The sequence below is a fragment of the Eurosta solidaginis genome, chromosome 5, assembly GCF_040869045.1.
Source record: "Eurosta solidaginis isolate ZX-2024a chromosome 5, ASM4086904v1, whole genome shotgun sequence".
Classification (NCBI taxonomy): Eukaryota; Metazoa; Arthropoda; class Insecta; order Diptera; family Tephritidae; genus Eurosta; species Eurosta solidaginis.
The window spans coordinates 18,537,811-18,556,358 of record NC_090323.1 but is presented as its reverse complement, the minus strand read 5'-3'; the positions used below and the strand labels follow the sequence as shown (position 1 = coordinate 18,556,358).

Below are 18,548 nucleotides of genomic sequence, written 5' to 3'. Positions count from 1 at the left end.
GCAGTGGGCCCAGACGGCATAGTCATCTCATAGTCGGGCCACTCCCCAAAGCCTTCGGGAAGTAACCTAATCGCACTGCTACAACAACAACAACAACAGTAACCTAAACGCTACAACAACAACAACAACAACGGCATAGCCATGCCGATGCTTAAAAGCCTAGGGAAAGAGCGTTTCAAATATTTAGCACATGCCTTCAACCTGTCTCTTTCCACCTTTGTCATACCCGAAAAATGGAAAATGGCCATGGTGGTCCCGCTACTAAAGCCTAGGAAACGAGCTAACATAGGAGTCATATCGCCCAAAATCTCTCCTATCGCCAGTAGCCAAGACGCTTGAAGCCTGAAGCTTGAAGAAAACTACCTTCGCCACCAGGAGTTACTATCGTTTCTTACGCCGATGACTGCACAATAATGGCCACAGGCCCGGGCCCAAAGATCGATGAGCTTTGCAACAGAATAAACGGCTACCTCCCTGATCTCTCTAGTTTTTTCGCCTCGCAAAACCTGGCATGTTGTTGTTGTTGTAGCGATAAGGTTGCTCCCCGAAGGCTTTGGGGAGTGTTATCGATGTGATCGTCCTTTGCCGGATACAAATCCGGTACGCTCCGGTACCATAGCACCATTAAGTTGCTAGCCCGACCATCTCGGGATCGATTTATGTAGCCACATTAAACCTTCAGGCCATCCCTCCCTCCCTACCCCCAAGTTCCATGAGGAGCTTGGGGTCGTCAGAGCCTCGTCTGTTAGTGAAACTGGATTCGCCGCGGATAGGTGAGATGGACAATTGGATTTGGAGAAGCTATATATTGCGCTGGCAACCTGAAGGGTTGCGCTACACAGCCCCTTGAATCTGGTATTTTAGTCGCCTCTTACGACAGGCATACCTGCCGCGGGTATATTCTGATCCCCTAACCCGCTGGGGTTATCACCGACTAAATCATCCGCCACCCTATTTACAAATTGGACGTCCCGAATGTCGACCATTTTGAACATCCACGTCGATGGCACTACGCTACCGACTGTCCTACACCCCAAAAACTTGGGTGTGACGTTTGATCAGGATCTACAATTTGGTGAGCACGCAGCCGCAATTGTTCCGAAAATCCAGAGCCGTAATAAAATCCTCAAATCCCTTGCTGGCAGTACTTGGGGAAAAGACAAAGAAACACTCAATACCACATACAAAGCATTTGGCCAACCGTTTGCGTGCTACGTGTCCCCTATATGTTCGCCAAGCCCAAAAACTACCCACTGGAAGATGTTACAGGCTTGCCAAAATACTGCGCTCAGAACCGCCACGGGCTGTCTTCTTATGTCCCCAGAACACCATCAACATAATGAGGCGAGAATACTCCCCATCAGGGAGAGATGAGATGCCCACCAAACAGTTCCTGTTGAATACCCAGAAACCTGGGCATCCCAACAGACATCTGTTTGATGAGCCAGCAACGCATAGGGACTTAAGGAGTCATCTCCGTAAGCATTTTGAGGAAACACGGCACCTGAGAAATCCGCCGTATGAAGCAAAAAAACACAAGCAGGTCCATGGTGAACTCCAAAAACAGGCGTCGGACCTTTATGCCGGGAATGGTCAGGTGAATCCAGTACTCGGGGAACAGTACCCAAAACTTGCGGAAGAGGAACGCACACTCCCCAGGGAAACGCGAGTCACTCTGGCTCAAATTCGTTCTGGATATTGTAACAGGTTAAACTCTTACATATCCAGAATCAACCCCGACATACAAAATGTATGCCCCCCTTGCAATGTGTCCCCACATGACACCAACCATCTCTTTAATTGTAAGGTGGAACCAACGCCTCTAATACCCCTTTCATTATGGTCCACCCCTGTCGAAACAGCAGGTTTCCTTGGACTCCCCTTAGAGGATATTGATGACAATTTGTGATCGGTCGCAGCTATTAGGTGGGGCGAAACATTGCTACAACAACATCATTTTTGAATGATTTTTACTTCCGTTTTCGGAAACGCGATACTAGATCCGAAGCGCGTCTGTTGACACCTATTACGATATTTTTGGAAGTGTATTAAGAGTGTCATGCTGTAGTTTAAAATAACCAATTAAACTAATATTTGCAAAAAACACAAATATTTGACATGAACAAATCAATCCCACAGCCTAGCACCACCCCTCCGGATATTTTTAAACAACCGTATTGAATTACCGTTCAATTTTAGGTCGGTTCAATTGCGCATTCGTTTTTATGTTTTCTATAATAAATTATTAATACCTGTCGTCGAGTTCGCCGTCATCTGAATTAGCAATGCCATTTGCTGTCTCTCAGACATCGGTGTATTCGGGCTGGGCCTTGATGTTGTGACTCCTGTATTATATCCCACTCCCCTCGGTCTTGGGGGTGGCATAATATCTTAGTAATTTTGCACACCCAAAATATATAAATTTAAATATCCAGAGAAACAAACTTTGAAAATGGTTGAAAGGAAAATTAATATAAATAAGCGCACCTAATCTTCTTTATTAAGTAATAATAAAATTGCGAGCATTTGCTTTTTGAAATGCATGACACATTTGAAATGCAGGGTGACATTGAGAAAGGTATATTAAGTGTTAATTCTAAAGCGGCAATTACCCACCAACGTGTGCCGTACGTACGGACGTTTGTCGGTCGAAACACGTTTGACCGAACCTTCAAGCCCGTAGGAATCAGTGTGTGCGTGTGTGTACATGTACATAACATATTTGTGTGTGTATTGTTTACAGATAAGCACTGTTGCCATTGACCATTTGCATGCATGCTAATGGAAACATCAACTTTTTTCAATTTAATTTTTGATGTTGTAAAAGGCTGGAATTAATATTAAATAAATATAAATAGATTACATATTTATAATCTGCACTCTTATATTATTACTTCGAATTATTTTCACAATTTTTCAAACTTTAATTAGGTGTTTTTGCATAAAACTGCAAACGGTAAAAATTAGCGCACAAAAGTTTACTAGGCAACTTTGTTTAGAGAGCGATCAGCTGACACGTTCTTACGGAAAAAAAAAATGTTTTGATTTCTACGTTCCGGGCTACGTACGTACGGGCGTTGCAAGTCGGTGAGTTTTCGTTTACATTGCGTCTTTGGACACCTTCTGATATTTTTTAACGAGTTTCATCAGTTGAAAGTAAAGAATTACCAAAGTTTTGCGTATATCAAAATATATTGTTGAGAAACCGAAAATGACCACGGATCTCTGTAAAACCGAGGGTGGGATTCGTCCGATTGTTGCGCAGAACACCTGTGAAAAAAAGAAAACAAAATGGAGTCATAAAAGTATAATAGCCGTGTTTTTTTACACACGTATACGTTTACGTTTACGCGTATAAAAAAAAACGCTTATCCCCGCTTAGATAATTGTTAAGAGACCCATCTAGCGGCAGTGGTTAAATAACTAGCTACAGCACAGGGTGTACCGAAAAGCGGAGACACAAACCTCAGTTTTATGGCTGTGTATAACATATAGCCGAATCGGTTGCGATGAATAGTAAATACAAACCATTTTTAGAGGTGAAACATAGCATTAGGGTTGAGGTGAAACATAGACACATATTTCAGTTACATCTGTTTATAATGCGTATTGAAATTTAGTAGTACTAATTTTATAACCAGCAATTTCAGAGGTGTATTTAAAGTTTGTCGCTTAGCAGTCCATATAAGGTTAAGCGTAAACGTCTATAGATGTAAAAAAAAAGCACAGCTAATAACTAGCATCTTTAGTCATTTAAGGGCCAATTAAACTTCCTTAACCCTAACGCCATAGTCGTAACCATACCCATAACCATATCCATCTCCAATGTGATCGATTAATGGTGCCTTAACCTAAAAATCGTGAAAATTTCATAAAAATGAGAAAACACAAAAAAAATTGCAAACACATTCCACAAAAAATAAGTCTCTTAGTCATAACGTATCCAAAACAATGAGTAAAATCTACAAAAAGTTATTAAATTCACCAACTCAAATATTTTATTTATGGATAGCGAGAAAAAAAACCAATTGGTTGGCTATGATTTGGTTATGGCGTTAGCGTTATGGTGTGGTACTATTCTTCGATTACATTGATTTCCATAAAGTAGGTTCCATCAGCTGTTTTATCTGGATATATCTTTATGGTTTTAAGTCACCATTAATTAGCCCTTTAGTCATAATGTATCCAAAACAATGAATAAAATCTACAAAAAGTTATTAAATTCACCAACACAAATATTTTTAGGTTATGGATATGGCGAGAAACCAAAAACAAATTTGTTGGCTATGATATGGTTATGGCTTTAGCGTTATGGTATGGCACCATTAATCGATTACATATATTTCCTTAAGGTTGGTTGTATCAGCTGTTTTATCTGGTTATGGATAAGTTACCATTAATTGGCAATTTAAATCGTGCCATAAACCACAAATGCGATACATTTTCTATATAAAATTATATAGGATATTGCACAAATTTTAAATTACTCAACAGATGCAAACTTGTTTGCAAGTTTCAACTAAAGTTCTTTGCGCTAAAAGCGCCTACTGTTATTAGGATGCATGGAATAATACACTTTTTTGTAACGATTCGTAATGTTTAAAAAAATTGTTTTAAAAATATTTGCACAAGCTTCACCCTACATTTGATAGTACTGTTCTAATATTTCTGGCACCCCGTTACGTTTCAATAGATATTTGTGGATTATCAATTTTCGCCCCGTTCCAACATAATTATTGTGTATCACCTGGTGTGCTCCACTTTATCGCTTTTTTTTTGCAAACAAAACCCAATAATCTTATAAATATTTGAAAACTTTGTATTTTATTGCATTAATTTGTTTTCGAAAAAATTATGTATACATAACATACACTGTGAAATTACATACTCGTATATAATTAAATAGATATCTATTGACAAAGTATTTGTTATAATTAAAAAGTGTGTTAAAAATATGTATGTTATTGATTTTTCAATAGATAGTTTTGTGCGAGTGTGTATAAATTCTACTGTGTTTTAATAATGCACAATGTTAAAGCAGAAAAAATATACAACGATCATCAACATCATCAACGCAAGTAACGCGAACTTATAGCGTTAATTAACTACATAATTGGTAAGTGTGGTGGACACCAAATGCGATTGGCCAAAATTTAAGTAAGAAGCAAGAAAACAAAAAAGAAAAATAATGTTGAAAAAGCACTAAAAAATGCTAGAATTCACAATATTATGCCATATATGAATATGTATTTATGATAACATATTTATTTACTAATGATACGAAAAGGAGAGGCTGCATTGGGCAGAAGTGGCGCCATCATAACTGTAGAGCGGCAGCGCGTACTAAATAATGTTACTACCAACAACATTGCAAAAAGGGTTGTTTGCATATAAGCTTATGTATGCATACAGTATGTATGAACGTATATAGATTTATTCTCGTATACGTGGAGTCGTGTGCGCTAATGACAATTGCTCGCCAATATTTAATGTTTATGTATTACCATAAAGAGGAAGATATCAGTTGATCACATTATCAATATTATTTTTATTGTTTCTATACAAATAGGGCGTTGCTTTAGATTCCAAAAGGTGTACCAATTTACTGTAAAAAATTGAACGTTTATGTGGATGGAGTGTGGGGATGAGGTGGATGAGGCTTTATATGTATTTATTTTATGGGATGAAGAGAAATAAAAAAAAATGTTCAAAGATAATTAAACAAATAGGTACATAGGTATAGCCCAGATCTATTCTCCATATTTAATAATAACCGCTCACCATGCTCTTTTGGGGGACGTGATGCGATCACGACCCAGATGGATAACTAAAAAGCTAACGAAGATATAAAGAATAAAGTTGCAAACCAGTGAAGTTGGTATCGCTATTAACGATAAATCAGCTCGACAGTGATCGGAACAACAAGTCAATAAGACCCCAGTGGGTTATATGTCCGGTAAAGGACCATCACATCGATAACACTCCCCAAAGCCTTCGGGGAGCAACCTTATCGCTACAAAAACAACAACAACCCCAGCGGGTTAGGGGGCAGAATATACCCGCGATAGGTATGCCAAATAAATATAAATAAATTCAAGGGGCTGCGTAGCGCAACCCCTCAGGTTTCCACTGCAATATATAGCTTCTCCAAACCCAATTGCCAACCTCACCTATCCGCGGCGAATTCTGTTTTACTAACAGACGAGGCCCTGGCGACTCCAAACTCCTGATGGAACTTGGGGGTGGGGAGGGAGGGATGGCCGGAAGGTTTAATGTGGCCATATAAATCGTTCCCGAGATGGTCGGCTTCGCACCTTAATGGTGCTGTGTTACCGGTGCGTCCCGGATCTTTGTCCGGCAAAGGACCATCACATCGATAACACTCCCCAAAGCCTTTGGGAGCAACCTTATCGCTACAACAACAACAAAAACAAATCAATAAGCTCGTCGAGGCAAGTACGAGCATAGCCGAATAGTGGAGAAGGGTATGAAGTAGAGAGAGTAGGATAGTACCCTCACAGTACTGGGCAGCATTAAGATTTGTTTCGCCCTTGAGAGCCTTGGTCAATAAAACCGACCGGAAGAGCAGTGTAGCCCTAATTGAAGGTGTCAGTCTCTTTGGGTAATGAAGATTGTAAAAACGGAGATTCTTAGCTTCGTGCTATTAAAGCAAATTCCGATTGGAGCGCTTCCATCTCTTGATTCGGCGGTGGCGACAATGGGGTAAAAATGATGGCATACACCAATACCGCACTTTGAGATTACTATAGGGTGTTGTTCCTGACCTCCACACGCAGAGCACGAACGCACGGTTTAAGGTGGTTGACAGAGCCTAAAGGCCAAGTAATCGATCCCGAGGGTGGTTAAGACGGAGGATGCGTAGCTCATTTTGCTGTGCCATAATCATAACATACCGACACGGGATTTGAAGGTACTTCGTATCTTGGCCAACGGAGGAGGCCCAGCAATACATCTTGCCAATAAAGGAGGCAAGCAAACTTCGGAAAAATGTCTCAAGGGCGCGACCAATATTTATCTGCGCTTCTGAGGTAGAAGTCCTTTAACTACAACCATATAACACTAGAAGCAGGCGAAGTGCACCGGACCTCTAAAGCCTTAAACAAAGGCGACCAGAGGCGGACGTATACGTCCCCAAGAAGATGTATTCTATAGACAAACAGAAGTCTTAAGCAGCCTAAAGTAGGACCCATGGTTTTCTTCTGGAGGGCTAACCGCGCTGTCGTTTATCGTACTTAGGGCCTCGTTGTTGTTGTAGCAATGTTTCGCCCCACCTAATAGTTGCGACCGATCACAAATTGTCATCAATATCCTCTAACGGGAGTCCAAGGAAACTTGCTGTTTCGACAGGGGTGGACCATAATGAAAGGTGCGTTAGAGGTGTTGGTTCCACATTACAATTAAAGAGATGGTTGGTGTCATGTGGGGACACATGCGGGGTATACATTTTGTATGTCGGGGTTGATTCTGGATATGTAAGAGTTTAACCTGTTACAGTATCCAGAACGGAGTTGAGCCAGAGGGACTCGCGTTTCCCTGGGGAGTATGCGTTCCTCTTCCGCAAGTTTTGGGTACTGTTCCCCGAGTACTGGATTCACCGGGCAATTCCCGGCATAAAGCTCCGACGCCTGTTTGTGGAGTTCACCAAAGACCTGCTTGTGTTTTTTTGCTTCACACGGCTGAGTTCTCAGGTGCCGTATTGTGGTTGTGGTCCTTGAGAGAGAAGGAACAGGCACTTTTACTGACTGATAATGCGGGAAGCGCAAAAGGCCGTTGGAAAAAGCAGGGCGCAAAGACCGGGTGGTCTTAGGTTCGGTTGCAAATGCGCACCACAGTGAGTGGGGAGAGTGCTATATAAAGGATGTAGGTGAGTAGATTGTTTTTATATACTGCAAAGTTATAAGTAGCCAACAGAGGTAGTGTTCTTTCATACGTTGGTTCAACATGCACATGGACTTCTTAGAGCAATTTATTTATTTATTTATTTAGTCTAGTAACAAATGTTTAGTACAGACACTTATGACTAAATTACAGAAACCAGCTTACATTAAGCTATGGAAAACACTAGCAAAAAGAATTTATATTATTACAGATTAAGTAATTTTTTAGTTTAAGTTGAAAAGAGTATTTTGAGTCGGAGAAAACAATATCCAAAACACTTGAGAAGCAATTAATTTCTGATAGGGCTCTGTTAATAGGCGCTTTTGAGTTATAAACAGTTCTACTCAGCCCTATGAAAAAGATTTCAAAGTGGCGGAGGTTTCTACAGGGAGTATTTAAGCATAGAGGCAACGCGCAGTCAATTTTGCCCGTGAAAAGATCGAAAATGAACAACGAGGCCAAAAGAATTCTGCGATTGATTAGGGATAGTAAGGATATTAGTTGGCATCGAGACTCATAGGACGGGATCGGTTCAGAGAATCGTAATGAAGTAAGCCCAAAGCGCATAAAGATTTTTTGAACCCGCTCCAGGCGGTTGATGTGAACTGCGTGGTAAGGTCGCCAAATGAAAGCCGCATACTCAAGTTTGGACCGCACAAAGGACGTATATAAAACTTTGAGTGTGTAGGGGTCAGAGAAGTTTGCGGAATGGCGTCTGAAAAAAGCAAGCATTGAAAGCGCCTTAGAAATTGTAAACTGACGTGAGTGTTAAAATTAAACTTTGAGTCGAAGTATACCCCCAAGCCTTTAACTTTAAGAGTCGTTCGAAGAAAAGTGTCTGCAATATGATAGGAGGTAAGTGGCCTCAACAGTTTACCATACGTCACAGTGTGGCACTTACTTATATTAAGGAAAAGCCGGTTCTTAACACACCAGATATAAAGCTTATTAATCTCAGATTGATGAACAACGACATCATTATTACAACTGATCTCAGAATAGATCTTGAGATCATTAGCATAAAGCAGAAATTTGGTAGATGAGAGGCAAGAGCTAATGTCATTAATGAACAAGATAAATAGTAAAGGGCCCAGAATACTGCCCTGGGGCACTCCAGAGGTTGGCCAAAATGGTTTCGAATAAACACCGTCAATATTTATAACATTACTTCTGTTGTGCAGGTAAGATTTAATCCACTGTAGGAACGTAGAGTGGAACCCATAACAAGCTAATTTCGCAATTAAAATTTTATGAGCAATTTTATCGAATGCCTTGGAGAAACCTAAGTATATTGTATCAACCTGAAAACCCCGCCTAAATGCCGCGTAGCAATCCTCAGAAAAGACAGCGAGGTTCGTTAATGTGGATCTGGCCGGGACAAAACCATGTTGATTGGCGCAAATCAGGTGCTTAATACTAAAGTAAAGCTTGTCATTGACAACACATTTAAAAAGCTTCGAAGTTGTAGACAATTTGGAAATAGGTCTGTAATTAGAACAGTTACTTTTGCTGCCAGACTTAAAAATAGGAGTGACGGATGCTTGTTTCCAGTCATCAATAAAAATACCCGATGCCAATGATTTATTGAATATAATCATTAATGGTCGTACTAGCGAAGGACAATTTTTCAATAGAATAACTGAAAGATTGTCAACATCAGTTCTGGAGGAATTTTTAAGTTTTATAATCCCCTCAACTATGTATATCTGCCTCAGTGAGAGTAAGTGACCCAAAATTATTAGCGGAGGGAGACTTAATTAACTTGTGTATGTTATCTGTATCTTCCACAGTTAAATCATTATCTGTGATAAAGTTTGCCGAGAAGAAGTCAGCAAAGAGATTAGCAGCCTCATTAACAGAGTTGGCAATAATATTATTGTAGCATACTGATTTCGGTATGCTAGATACGCTCTTCATTGAGTTTATGTAATTCCAAAAGTTCTTCGGATTGCTCTTGATGTTTACCTCAAAATTTCTGACGTATTTAGCATATAAAGACTTATTAAGATTGTTAAATGTTTTCTTATAAACAATAAACAAATCATAAAATCGACGCTGATTAGTAAACTTATATTTTTTAAAGAACTTGTTTCTCAAATTTTTTAGATGTTTGAACTCACTATTGTGCCAGAGAGATTTATAAATTTTCTTTTTATATACCGGCACGATTTTTTCGCAAATCTTATGAATTTCATTTTTAAATACATTGAAAGACTTTCCAACTTCACTTTCGCCAAGCATAACATACCAATCAACTCCACGTAAAGCAGAATTTAAACGATTAAAATCACATCTTCGAAAATTGAACGATGTTTTCATATTTGATGTAGGAATGCAGAAATACTCAAAGAACTGAATTTCAAGCTTTAAGGGCAGGTGATGCAAGATTGGTGGCGAAATTGAAGACGCAGGTTCCGAGATAACAAAACTAATATTGTTAGTTATAAAAATTAAATCAAGAGTGCGATGTAAAGAATTATTTTATTTATTTAATTTTATACAGTCTTGTAGACCTAACTTATTTGTATATCTATGAGATCATTATCTAAAAGGTAGTTCTTTGCAATAATTATACAATAATTTCTCAAATTCATTGATGTTTTGACATTGTTTTATTTCAACTGGAAGATCGTTGTATTCTCTCAGTCCTTCGTAGTATATATTTTTCTTGTCGAACTCCGATCGTACTGCCGGCAGGCGAAAGTTGTTTCTGTTTCTTGTTTGGTAATCGTGAACCTCGTTGTTGTATATCAGTCGGTCGTTTAGATATTTCGGCTGATTTCCTATTTTAATGTTATGTGTAAACTTTAAAGTATAGTATACGATGATTTGTTTAACACTTAGCCAATTTAGGCCCTCAAGCATTTCATGTATTGGTGTATCGTAACGTTTCTTAAGGATAAACCGCATTGCTTTATTTTGCTTCACCTTGTAGGGCAATATATGAAGTGAGGTTCTATAATGGATCTATATACCATTACTTTATAATATTTGCTCACATGTTTACAGGTTCGAAACATCAATCCGATTTTTTTTGATATTTTAGCTTCTGTATATTTGAGGTGCTCATTAAACTTTAGTTTCTCATCAATTATTATTCCAAGGTATTTCATTTCATTTACTTTATGAATCGTACAATTTGCTATTTTCAGAGACGTATTTTCTTCTACTGAAGATTTTCTCTTTAATATCATAAATTTTGTTTTGTCAATATTTATTTTAAGCCTGTTGTGACACAACCACTTATATACTGCGTCTAAGTCCTCTTGCATCTTGGACGTAGCTTCTCTCTCCGATGCACAGCTAACAGTCAATAGTGCATCATCTGCAAAAAGCCTAATCTTGCAATGGCTCAGACAGTTTTTAATATCATTTATGTATATGATGAATAGTAATGCTGCAAGTACAGATCCTTGTGGTAGGCCTATCTCAGTATAAATTTCAGGGGAAATTTGATTTCTAATTATGGTTTTCTGCTTCCTTCCAGTAAGGTAGCTTTTAAACCACTCCAGGGTTTTATTACGTACTCCTATGTTATGTAGCTTCCTCAGCAGTATTACCCTGTCAGTAGTCTCAAATGCCCTTTTTAGGTCTAGGAACACTGCGACTGTCCTGACTAACCTGTTTGACATTCCTTCCTTCCATTCTGCTACAACCAGGTATAGAGCGGCTTCACAGGAGTGTTTGGATCTGAAACCTGATTGTTCACTTATGATAATTTCATATTTGTTTAAATACTCGATAAGCTGGCCTTTGACGACTTTCTCTATTATTTTTTCATCGCTGGGCATCGTATTAATATGTCGTATTTCTTCTGGTTTTTCTGTGCCTTTCACTTTTTCAACTGGTACAACCGTCGCAGTTTTCCAACATGACGGAAAGATCCCGTCTCTAAAGCTTTCATTAATTATGGATGTATATATGAAACCCAGATACTTCATACTCCTTCCATACACCTTCAGTTATCAGTTTTTTCCCTCCATATTTATTTTTCAAAGTAGCTGTTATGCGCATAATCTGTTAAACGTTTATAGGTTTAAGATTCATTAATTCTCTATTTAGATCTTCCGGTGCATTTTCTGGTATAATTGCTTCTATAGTATTACATATTTCTTTTATGCTTCCAACGAAGTACTGGTTTAAACGACTTGCGATTTCTTGATCTTCTTCAATTGGTATGTTATTTATAATAATCCCTCTTATTTGAGTTGTTTCGTTGTTTAAATTTACCGCGTCTTTATGACATTTCTACATTTTCTTTTGATTATTACAATTTGCCATAATTTTATTTTCCATATATTGCTTCTATTTTATTTTGATCAGTGTTTTATATTCCCGTTTAGTATAATTATAATTATCCCATTCGTTGGTTCTCTTGGCTATCTTGGAAAGCTCATACTTTAATTTGTTAAGCTCTGTAAGCTCATGATCATACCATTTATTTATTATTTTTATTTGCACTCTTTTGTCATACGTTAGCGTTTCCATTACATCACATAAAATATTATTAATGGTTTGTACTCTAAGTCCACTATCACAGCTGGTATGTTCCACGAAATTGTAATTTCTTAGGAGAGTTATTAGATTATCTTTGTATATCTATCCCAACACCGGCGATTTTCATATATTCTCATTTTGTGTTTTTCTTTCACAGGCAGTTTGAAACAGATCGTTTCATGGCCGGATATACGTTGTTCTTCTAGATATTTTATTTCTATCTTATCATTGTTACTAAAAAGCAATTTTTGTTCTGGAAGCTTCGGTTATTCTTGTACCGAATTCAACTAACTGATTCATTGCCCTCACTAGGGTAGGCACCTTGTCGTTGGTGTGAGGGCTTAGCCGAACTCCATAGCGCCCGACTATGAGGCGGAGCTGGTTAGGACTGACATCTACGCCGTTTCGCCTCATACGAGGGCGGCGGGATGTCGGTGACCAAGAACTGCCAACCCCCTAATGCAGGGTGTTATGCGGACCGTGCCTATTGGACGATTTGCAGCCAGGGGATAAATTCGGCTGTATTCGACGGAGCCTTCCCGATACCGGGCCACCTGGGGAAGTATTAATGGCCTTACCACAGCAAGGGGCGCTGCTGTGGCGGACGGTTCTTTCCCCGTATATAATACTAGACCGCTGAGCCCGCCTTGTCTGGCAGGTGGTCGTACGACCAAGATGAACGACTCATTAACTGATTGTAATAAGGACGATGTAAAGAGGAGGACTGAGTCGCAATCCAAGGGCGACAAATACGAATTAAGCGATGCGTCGGACTCGGGGAGCGAGAGTAGTGCTGATTCAATAAACTCCGTGTTGGAGAAGCACACAAATGAAAACGGAGTAGAAGAGTGGAGAAGGGTACGGAGCAGAGGAAGTAAAAGAGCTCTCTCGCAGTACCGCGCAGCACTAAGAATTGTTCAACGCTTGGGAGCAGTGGTCGACCCAACAGAAGTGGAGATCGAGCGCTTGGAATGGGCCCATGAAGCGGTAGAAGTAGGTCGAAGGCAGTTCAAAAGGTTTGCTGCGAGAAACCCTCGGTTCTGCAACCGGTACGAGGAGGAAGAAGCGTCGAATGGCAGAATGAAGAGGCAACGTTCGGCGGAAGGCGACAAGTCTGCTTTCAAGAGGCAGAAAGGACCCAGTCCTAGAGCCGCGAGGCAGGGCAGTCGCATAGACAAGACAAGTAGGCCCAAAGCTGTAAGACAGATGGGCTCCAATAGCGAGGTAGCAACTACCTCGAAAGCTGCGAGTCAGAGGGAAGTTCCAATTAAGGAAGTAGGAGATAGGCCAAAGGGAGATAACGTTAAGACCCCGGCTTTCTCGGAGGCGCTAAAGGGAGTTAACGCTAAGACTCCGGCTTTCTCGGAGGTGCCAAAGGGAGATAACACTAAGACTCCTGCTTTTCCCGAGAAGATGAGTGATGTGGCAAAGCAGTAACTGACTGTGGCGCTGGTTGATCGTAGCAGTCCTTTCGGACAAATGACTACTGAAAGGTGGAGATCTGTGGAAAGGGAGCTTATTAGCTTAATGCTTAAGATGATGCGGGAACAACCAAGTAAGCCCCTTCCAACCTTTGATTCGGGGGGATGGTATAACGGTGTGAAGATGATAGCGTGCGACAACATCGCGAGCTTGCAGTGGCTGGAGGAGGTGTTTCCAAACTTCCAAAGGCAAGGCACCAACGCGCGGTTTGAGGTGGTGGATAAAGCGCAAATCCCCACGGTACCAAAAGTTAAGATATGGATACCATGCGTGATGAAGTCGGAGGATACACTGCGACTTCTGCAGAATCAGAATCCGAACATACCGACACAGGATTGGAAGGTACTTACTGTATCTCGGCCTACCGAGGATGGTCAGTTCTACATCTTCCAAATAAACAAGCAGGCGGAGGATATTTTGTACACGCAGCTTGGTAAAATGTCCTTTGGCACTGGCAAAATTTACATGCGACTCAGGAAAAGAAGTCCCGAGGATAAAAACCCTAACACGCTAGAGGTGGGCGAAGTCGAAAAGGACCTCAAAAGCCTAAGGGAAAAAAGACAGGTGGAGGTCCCCGACGTCACCACGAACGTGCTAGAAGAGGACCAACCGCTAAATGGTGCTGTGACTCGCACAGAGGAACACCCTGCACAACAGTCACGAGAGGCTGAAGGGGGCTTCGAATACTCTAAACCAAAAGGGCAAGGGGAGAACGACGACGCCAAGACGAAGGTGCTGGAGGGGGACAAACAGCCCAATGGCGCTGCGAGTCATACAGATAAACCTCCAACACAGTAAAGTGGCGTCGAGCGAACTCCTCCTAACCCTTGAGGGGGGTTCGTTTGACGTGGCGCTGATCCAGGAGCCGTGGCTCTCATCGGGAGGAAAGGTTTCTGGACTTAGCGCGCGCGGGTTTGGCGTTTACTACGCGCAAACGGAAGGACGGGTGCGAGCTGTATTAATGATAAGGAAACAGCTGCATTCATATATGCTGCCTAATTACACCACTTAGGATCTCGTAGCGGTGACCGTTGAGCAAAAGAATAAGCAGGCATTTATCCTGGCGTCCTGCTACATGGCCCATGCTGCGGAGGTCCCATCGATGGAGTGCAAAAGGCTAGTACAGGAGGAAGGGCGCAAAGGGCGGTTGGTCATAGGCGCAGATGCAAATGCGCACCACAATGCGTGGGGAAGAGCAGATACGAACGAGAGAGGCGAATCTCTGTTTTGTTACATCCTGCAAACCAATTTGCAGATAGCCAACAGGGGAAATGTCCCTACATACATTGGTCCAACATCCAGCAATGTTCTGGATATTACATTGAGCTCCGAGCGTGATATATCAAGGTATGATTGGATGGTTCTTGATAGACCATCCTTCTCCGACCATGCGTATATCAGCTTCAACATCCCCCTAAAGAGGGTAGAGAAGGGAGGAACCTTTAGAAACCCTAGGTCAACGAACTGGACTAAATTCCAGAAACATGTAGAAACAAAACTGGGACAACCCAAAGAGGTTGCTAATGTAGAGGAACTGGAGGAGTCGAATGAATTCCTAACAAGGACGCTTATGACTGCGTATAACAAAGCTTGCCCTCTAAGAATATTCAGAGGAAAAGCAAAGCCGCCATGGTGGAGCAATGAGCTAAGTCTTCTAAGAAGACAGGTTAAAGAAATGTTTAAGCTCGCAAAGACCGCGGAAAGCGAAGCGTGTCGGGACGAGTACAGGGATCTACTGAGGATCTACAAGCGTGAAATTACCAGGGCGAAGAGAAACTCATGGAAAAGTTTCTGTACGGACATAGAGTGCTCCAGCGAAACAGCACGGTTGAAAAAAGTCCTAGCAAAGGGAAACATAGTCCAGGGACTAATAAAGAAAGAGAACGGGGAATGGTCACGTAATAGTTAGGAATCCCTTGAGGTGCTTCTCGATGCACATTTCCCATCGGGAGACGGTTTAGAGGAGCCAGCAGACATCACTCACACTTCGATCACGGAGCTAGTAGTGCCGGGCTTGGTGACCGATACCAAGATCGAGTGGGCAGTGAAGACGTTTTCTAAGTTTAAATCGCCGGGCCCAAATGGTATATTCCCGGCCATGCTACAAGTCTCAAGTAGGGCGGTCGTGCAATGGCTTAAAATAATATTCAATGGGTGCATACGACTGAATCATGTACCGCACTCTTGGAGAAGTGCTCGTGTACCTTTTCTACCAAAGGCGGGGAAGATCGGTCACATGTATTCCAAAGACTATAGACCCATTAGCTTAACATCATTTCTGCTCAAAACCTTTGAGAGGCTGATAGATGTGTACATAAATTCCAACGTGGATGAAAAGCTGCTCTCCACAACACAGCATGCGTACACCAAAGGCAAGTCGGTAGACACCGCATTGCATAGGGTGGTAATAAGCATAGAGAAATCCCTGGAATATAAGGAGTATGCTCTAGGAGTCTTCTTGGACATTGCCGGGGCTTTCAATAATGTTGCAAAATGGGCGATTATGGATGGTCTTAATTACATTAAAGTACATCCTGCCTTAATCAGATGGATCGGCTGCATGTTAAATTGCAGAAAGATTACATCACAATGGGGATTGTACGAGGCCACGAAATCAGTGGACAGGGGCACGCCGCAGGGAGGGGTGCTATCACCTCTGCTGTGGACGCTGGTCATCAACAAACTGCTCAGGCAATTCGATGAGGGACCCGTAAAACTTACGGCTTACGCAGATGACGTTGCAATTGTCATAAGTGGAAAGTGCCTTCCAACGATTAGTTCTTTGATGGATCGGGCGCTTCGCGATATTCATACCTGGGCATCTAATGTCGGGTTGAAAGTCAATGCGGAGAAGACGGATATGTTCTTGTTTAGAAAGAGGTACAATGTCCCAAATTGGACCAGGCCTAAGTTAGGAGGGGTGACCTTACAGGAGAAACCTTGCACAAAATATTTAGGAATCATCCTAGACAGTAAGCTGTCATGGAAGCTCAACGTGGAGGAGAGGGTCAAGAAGGCCTCAACGGCACTCTACGCATGTAAAAGAATGCTGGGGTGTACGTGGGGCCTATCGCCCTCTCTTTCTCATTGGGTTTTTACAGCGATTGTAAGCCCTATTCTATACTATGGTTCTTGTTTGGTGGAAAGCCACACAAAAAACAACATACCTCAAAAAATTAGAGGGGGTATGCAGACTATCGATGCTTAGCATTACGGGAGCCCTGAAAACAACCCCGACGGCTGCCTGTATGCCATTTTGCACATCCCACCTGTAGATCTGGTAGCAAAGAACAAAGCGTTAACGACCGCAACCAGGCTCGGTGCTTCGGGGCAGCTTGAGCGCCGACCATATGGCCATAGTAGTATAGCGTCATCAATCACAAGACGAACATACTACATGATTCCCTATCTGCGCTTCGAGGGAGATCTTAAGGCCACAATAGAGGTGGACGGTTGGAGCAAGGGTGCGCAAATGGCGGACGAGGCGATACATGTGTACACCGATGGTTCCAAAGTAGTGGAAGGAGTAGGGTCTGCGGTATACTGCGCTGATCCGGAAATAAGCAGATCCTACAGGCTGCCGGATTACTGTAGCGTTTTCCAAGTGGAAATATTAGCCGTAACCAAAGCAGTAGAAACCCTGGAAGAGAATAGCTTAAGCTGCAACCGTGTTAACTTTTATATTGACAGTCAAGCAGCAATTAAGGCAATAATCTCGCATAGCACAGCATCTAAATGCGTGTTAGAGTGTAAGCAGTCTCTGGAGAGAATCGGGACAGGGAGAAGCATACATATATATTGGGTCCCAGGGCATATGGGAATGAAAAAGCGGACGAACTAGCTAAAAAGGGCGCATCCCTTGAAGCTTGCTCCGTAGATGTCCCAATTAGATTGGGCGAGATTAAGCCAAGGCGAGAGGTGCACATGATCGACCAAGCGGGAAAGGCGTGGGTTCAAGCGCGGGGCTGTAAAGTGTCGAAGATTATGTGTAAGAGAGGACTGTAGACTCATGACGGGTATTCTGACTGGACACTGCCTTCTGGCGTCACATGCCTTTAAACTAGGCTTGGTCAGTGATAGCAGATGTAGGAAGTGCGGGTTGGAGGAGGAAACGATCGAGCACGTTCTGTGCTCGTGCCCTGCACTTGCCAGGCTAAGACTCCAGCTATTAGGAGTGATACAGCTGCCAGATCTAGAAGCAGCAAGTGGTTTAAGTCCTAGGAAGCTTCTAGTATTTGCCAAGAGGACGGAGTTATTTTATAACATAGGTCCTGGTTTTTGATAGGGTTTTTCAGTTTGGTCATTAAAACAAACTTCTGGTAACACTACGGACTCAATCAGTGTATGTGAGGTCCTCATGGACCGGCCAGTTCAACCTACCTACCTACTGATTCATTGATTCTGTCGCGAATGTATGAGTTAGTTGGTTGGAATACGTTGACTGTGTATTTATTTTATATTAAAGTCACCAATTATGATGTTATTTTCACTTTCACTGTAATATTCGTCAAGTATCTCACCGATATATTGTATGAATTTAGCATCACTTGTATTAGGAAACTATTAATTTGAGATAAACCAACCCCTCCAAAATTATCAATAAGATACGATTCATAAGAGCTGTTAATATTAGTAGGAGTTAAATAGAGATTGTTTTCAAGAGAGATCCA

At 41.6% G+C, this 18,548-nt stretch overlaps 3 protein-coding genes across 6 annotated transcripts in view; 2 read left to right on the top strand and 1 right to left on the bottom strand.

The window, feature by feature from the left end:
- Positions 1-2,537, bottom strand: part of Ptp69D (Protein tyrosine phosphatase 69D) — a 42,404-nt gene extending 39,867 nt beyond the window's left edge. For both annotated transcript variants that reach the window (XM_067791587.1, XM_067791588.1), the window contains exon 1: positions 2,253-2,537. In XM_067791587.1, coding sequence (XP_067647688.1) covers positions 2,253-2,385 — 133 coding nt within the window. In that variant the 5' untranslated portion in view covers positions 2,386-2,537. The remainder of the gene's footprint in view (positions 1-2,252) is intronic.
- Positions 2,538-4,975: 2,438 nt separating this feature from the next.
- Positions 4,976-18,548, top strand: part of LOC137253980 (neuronal calcium sensor 2) — a 79,527-nt gene continuing 65,954 nt past the window's right edge. Inside the window, exon 1 of one of the 3 annotated variants that reach the window (XM_067791601.1) lies at positions 4,976-5,116. The gene's annotated coding sequence lies outside the window, so the exon portion shown is untranslated. The remainder of the gene's footprint in view (positions 5,117-18,548) is intronic. The other 2 variants (XM_067791596.1, XM_067791602.1) reach the window with 2 other exon arrangements.
- Positions 4,977-18,548, top strand: part of Nca (neurocalcin homolog) — a 104,999-nt gene continuing 91,427 nt past the window's right edge. Inside the window, exon 1 of the mRNA XM_067791591.1 lies at positions 4,977-5,116. The gene's annotated coding sequence lies outside the window, so the exon portion shown is untranslated. The remainder of the gene's footprint in view (positions 5,117-18,548) is intronic.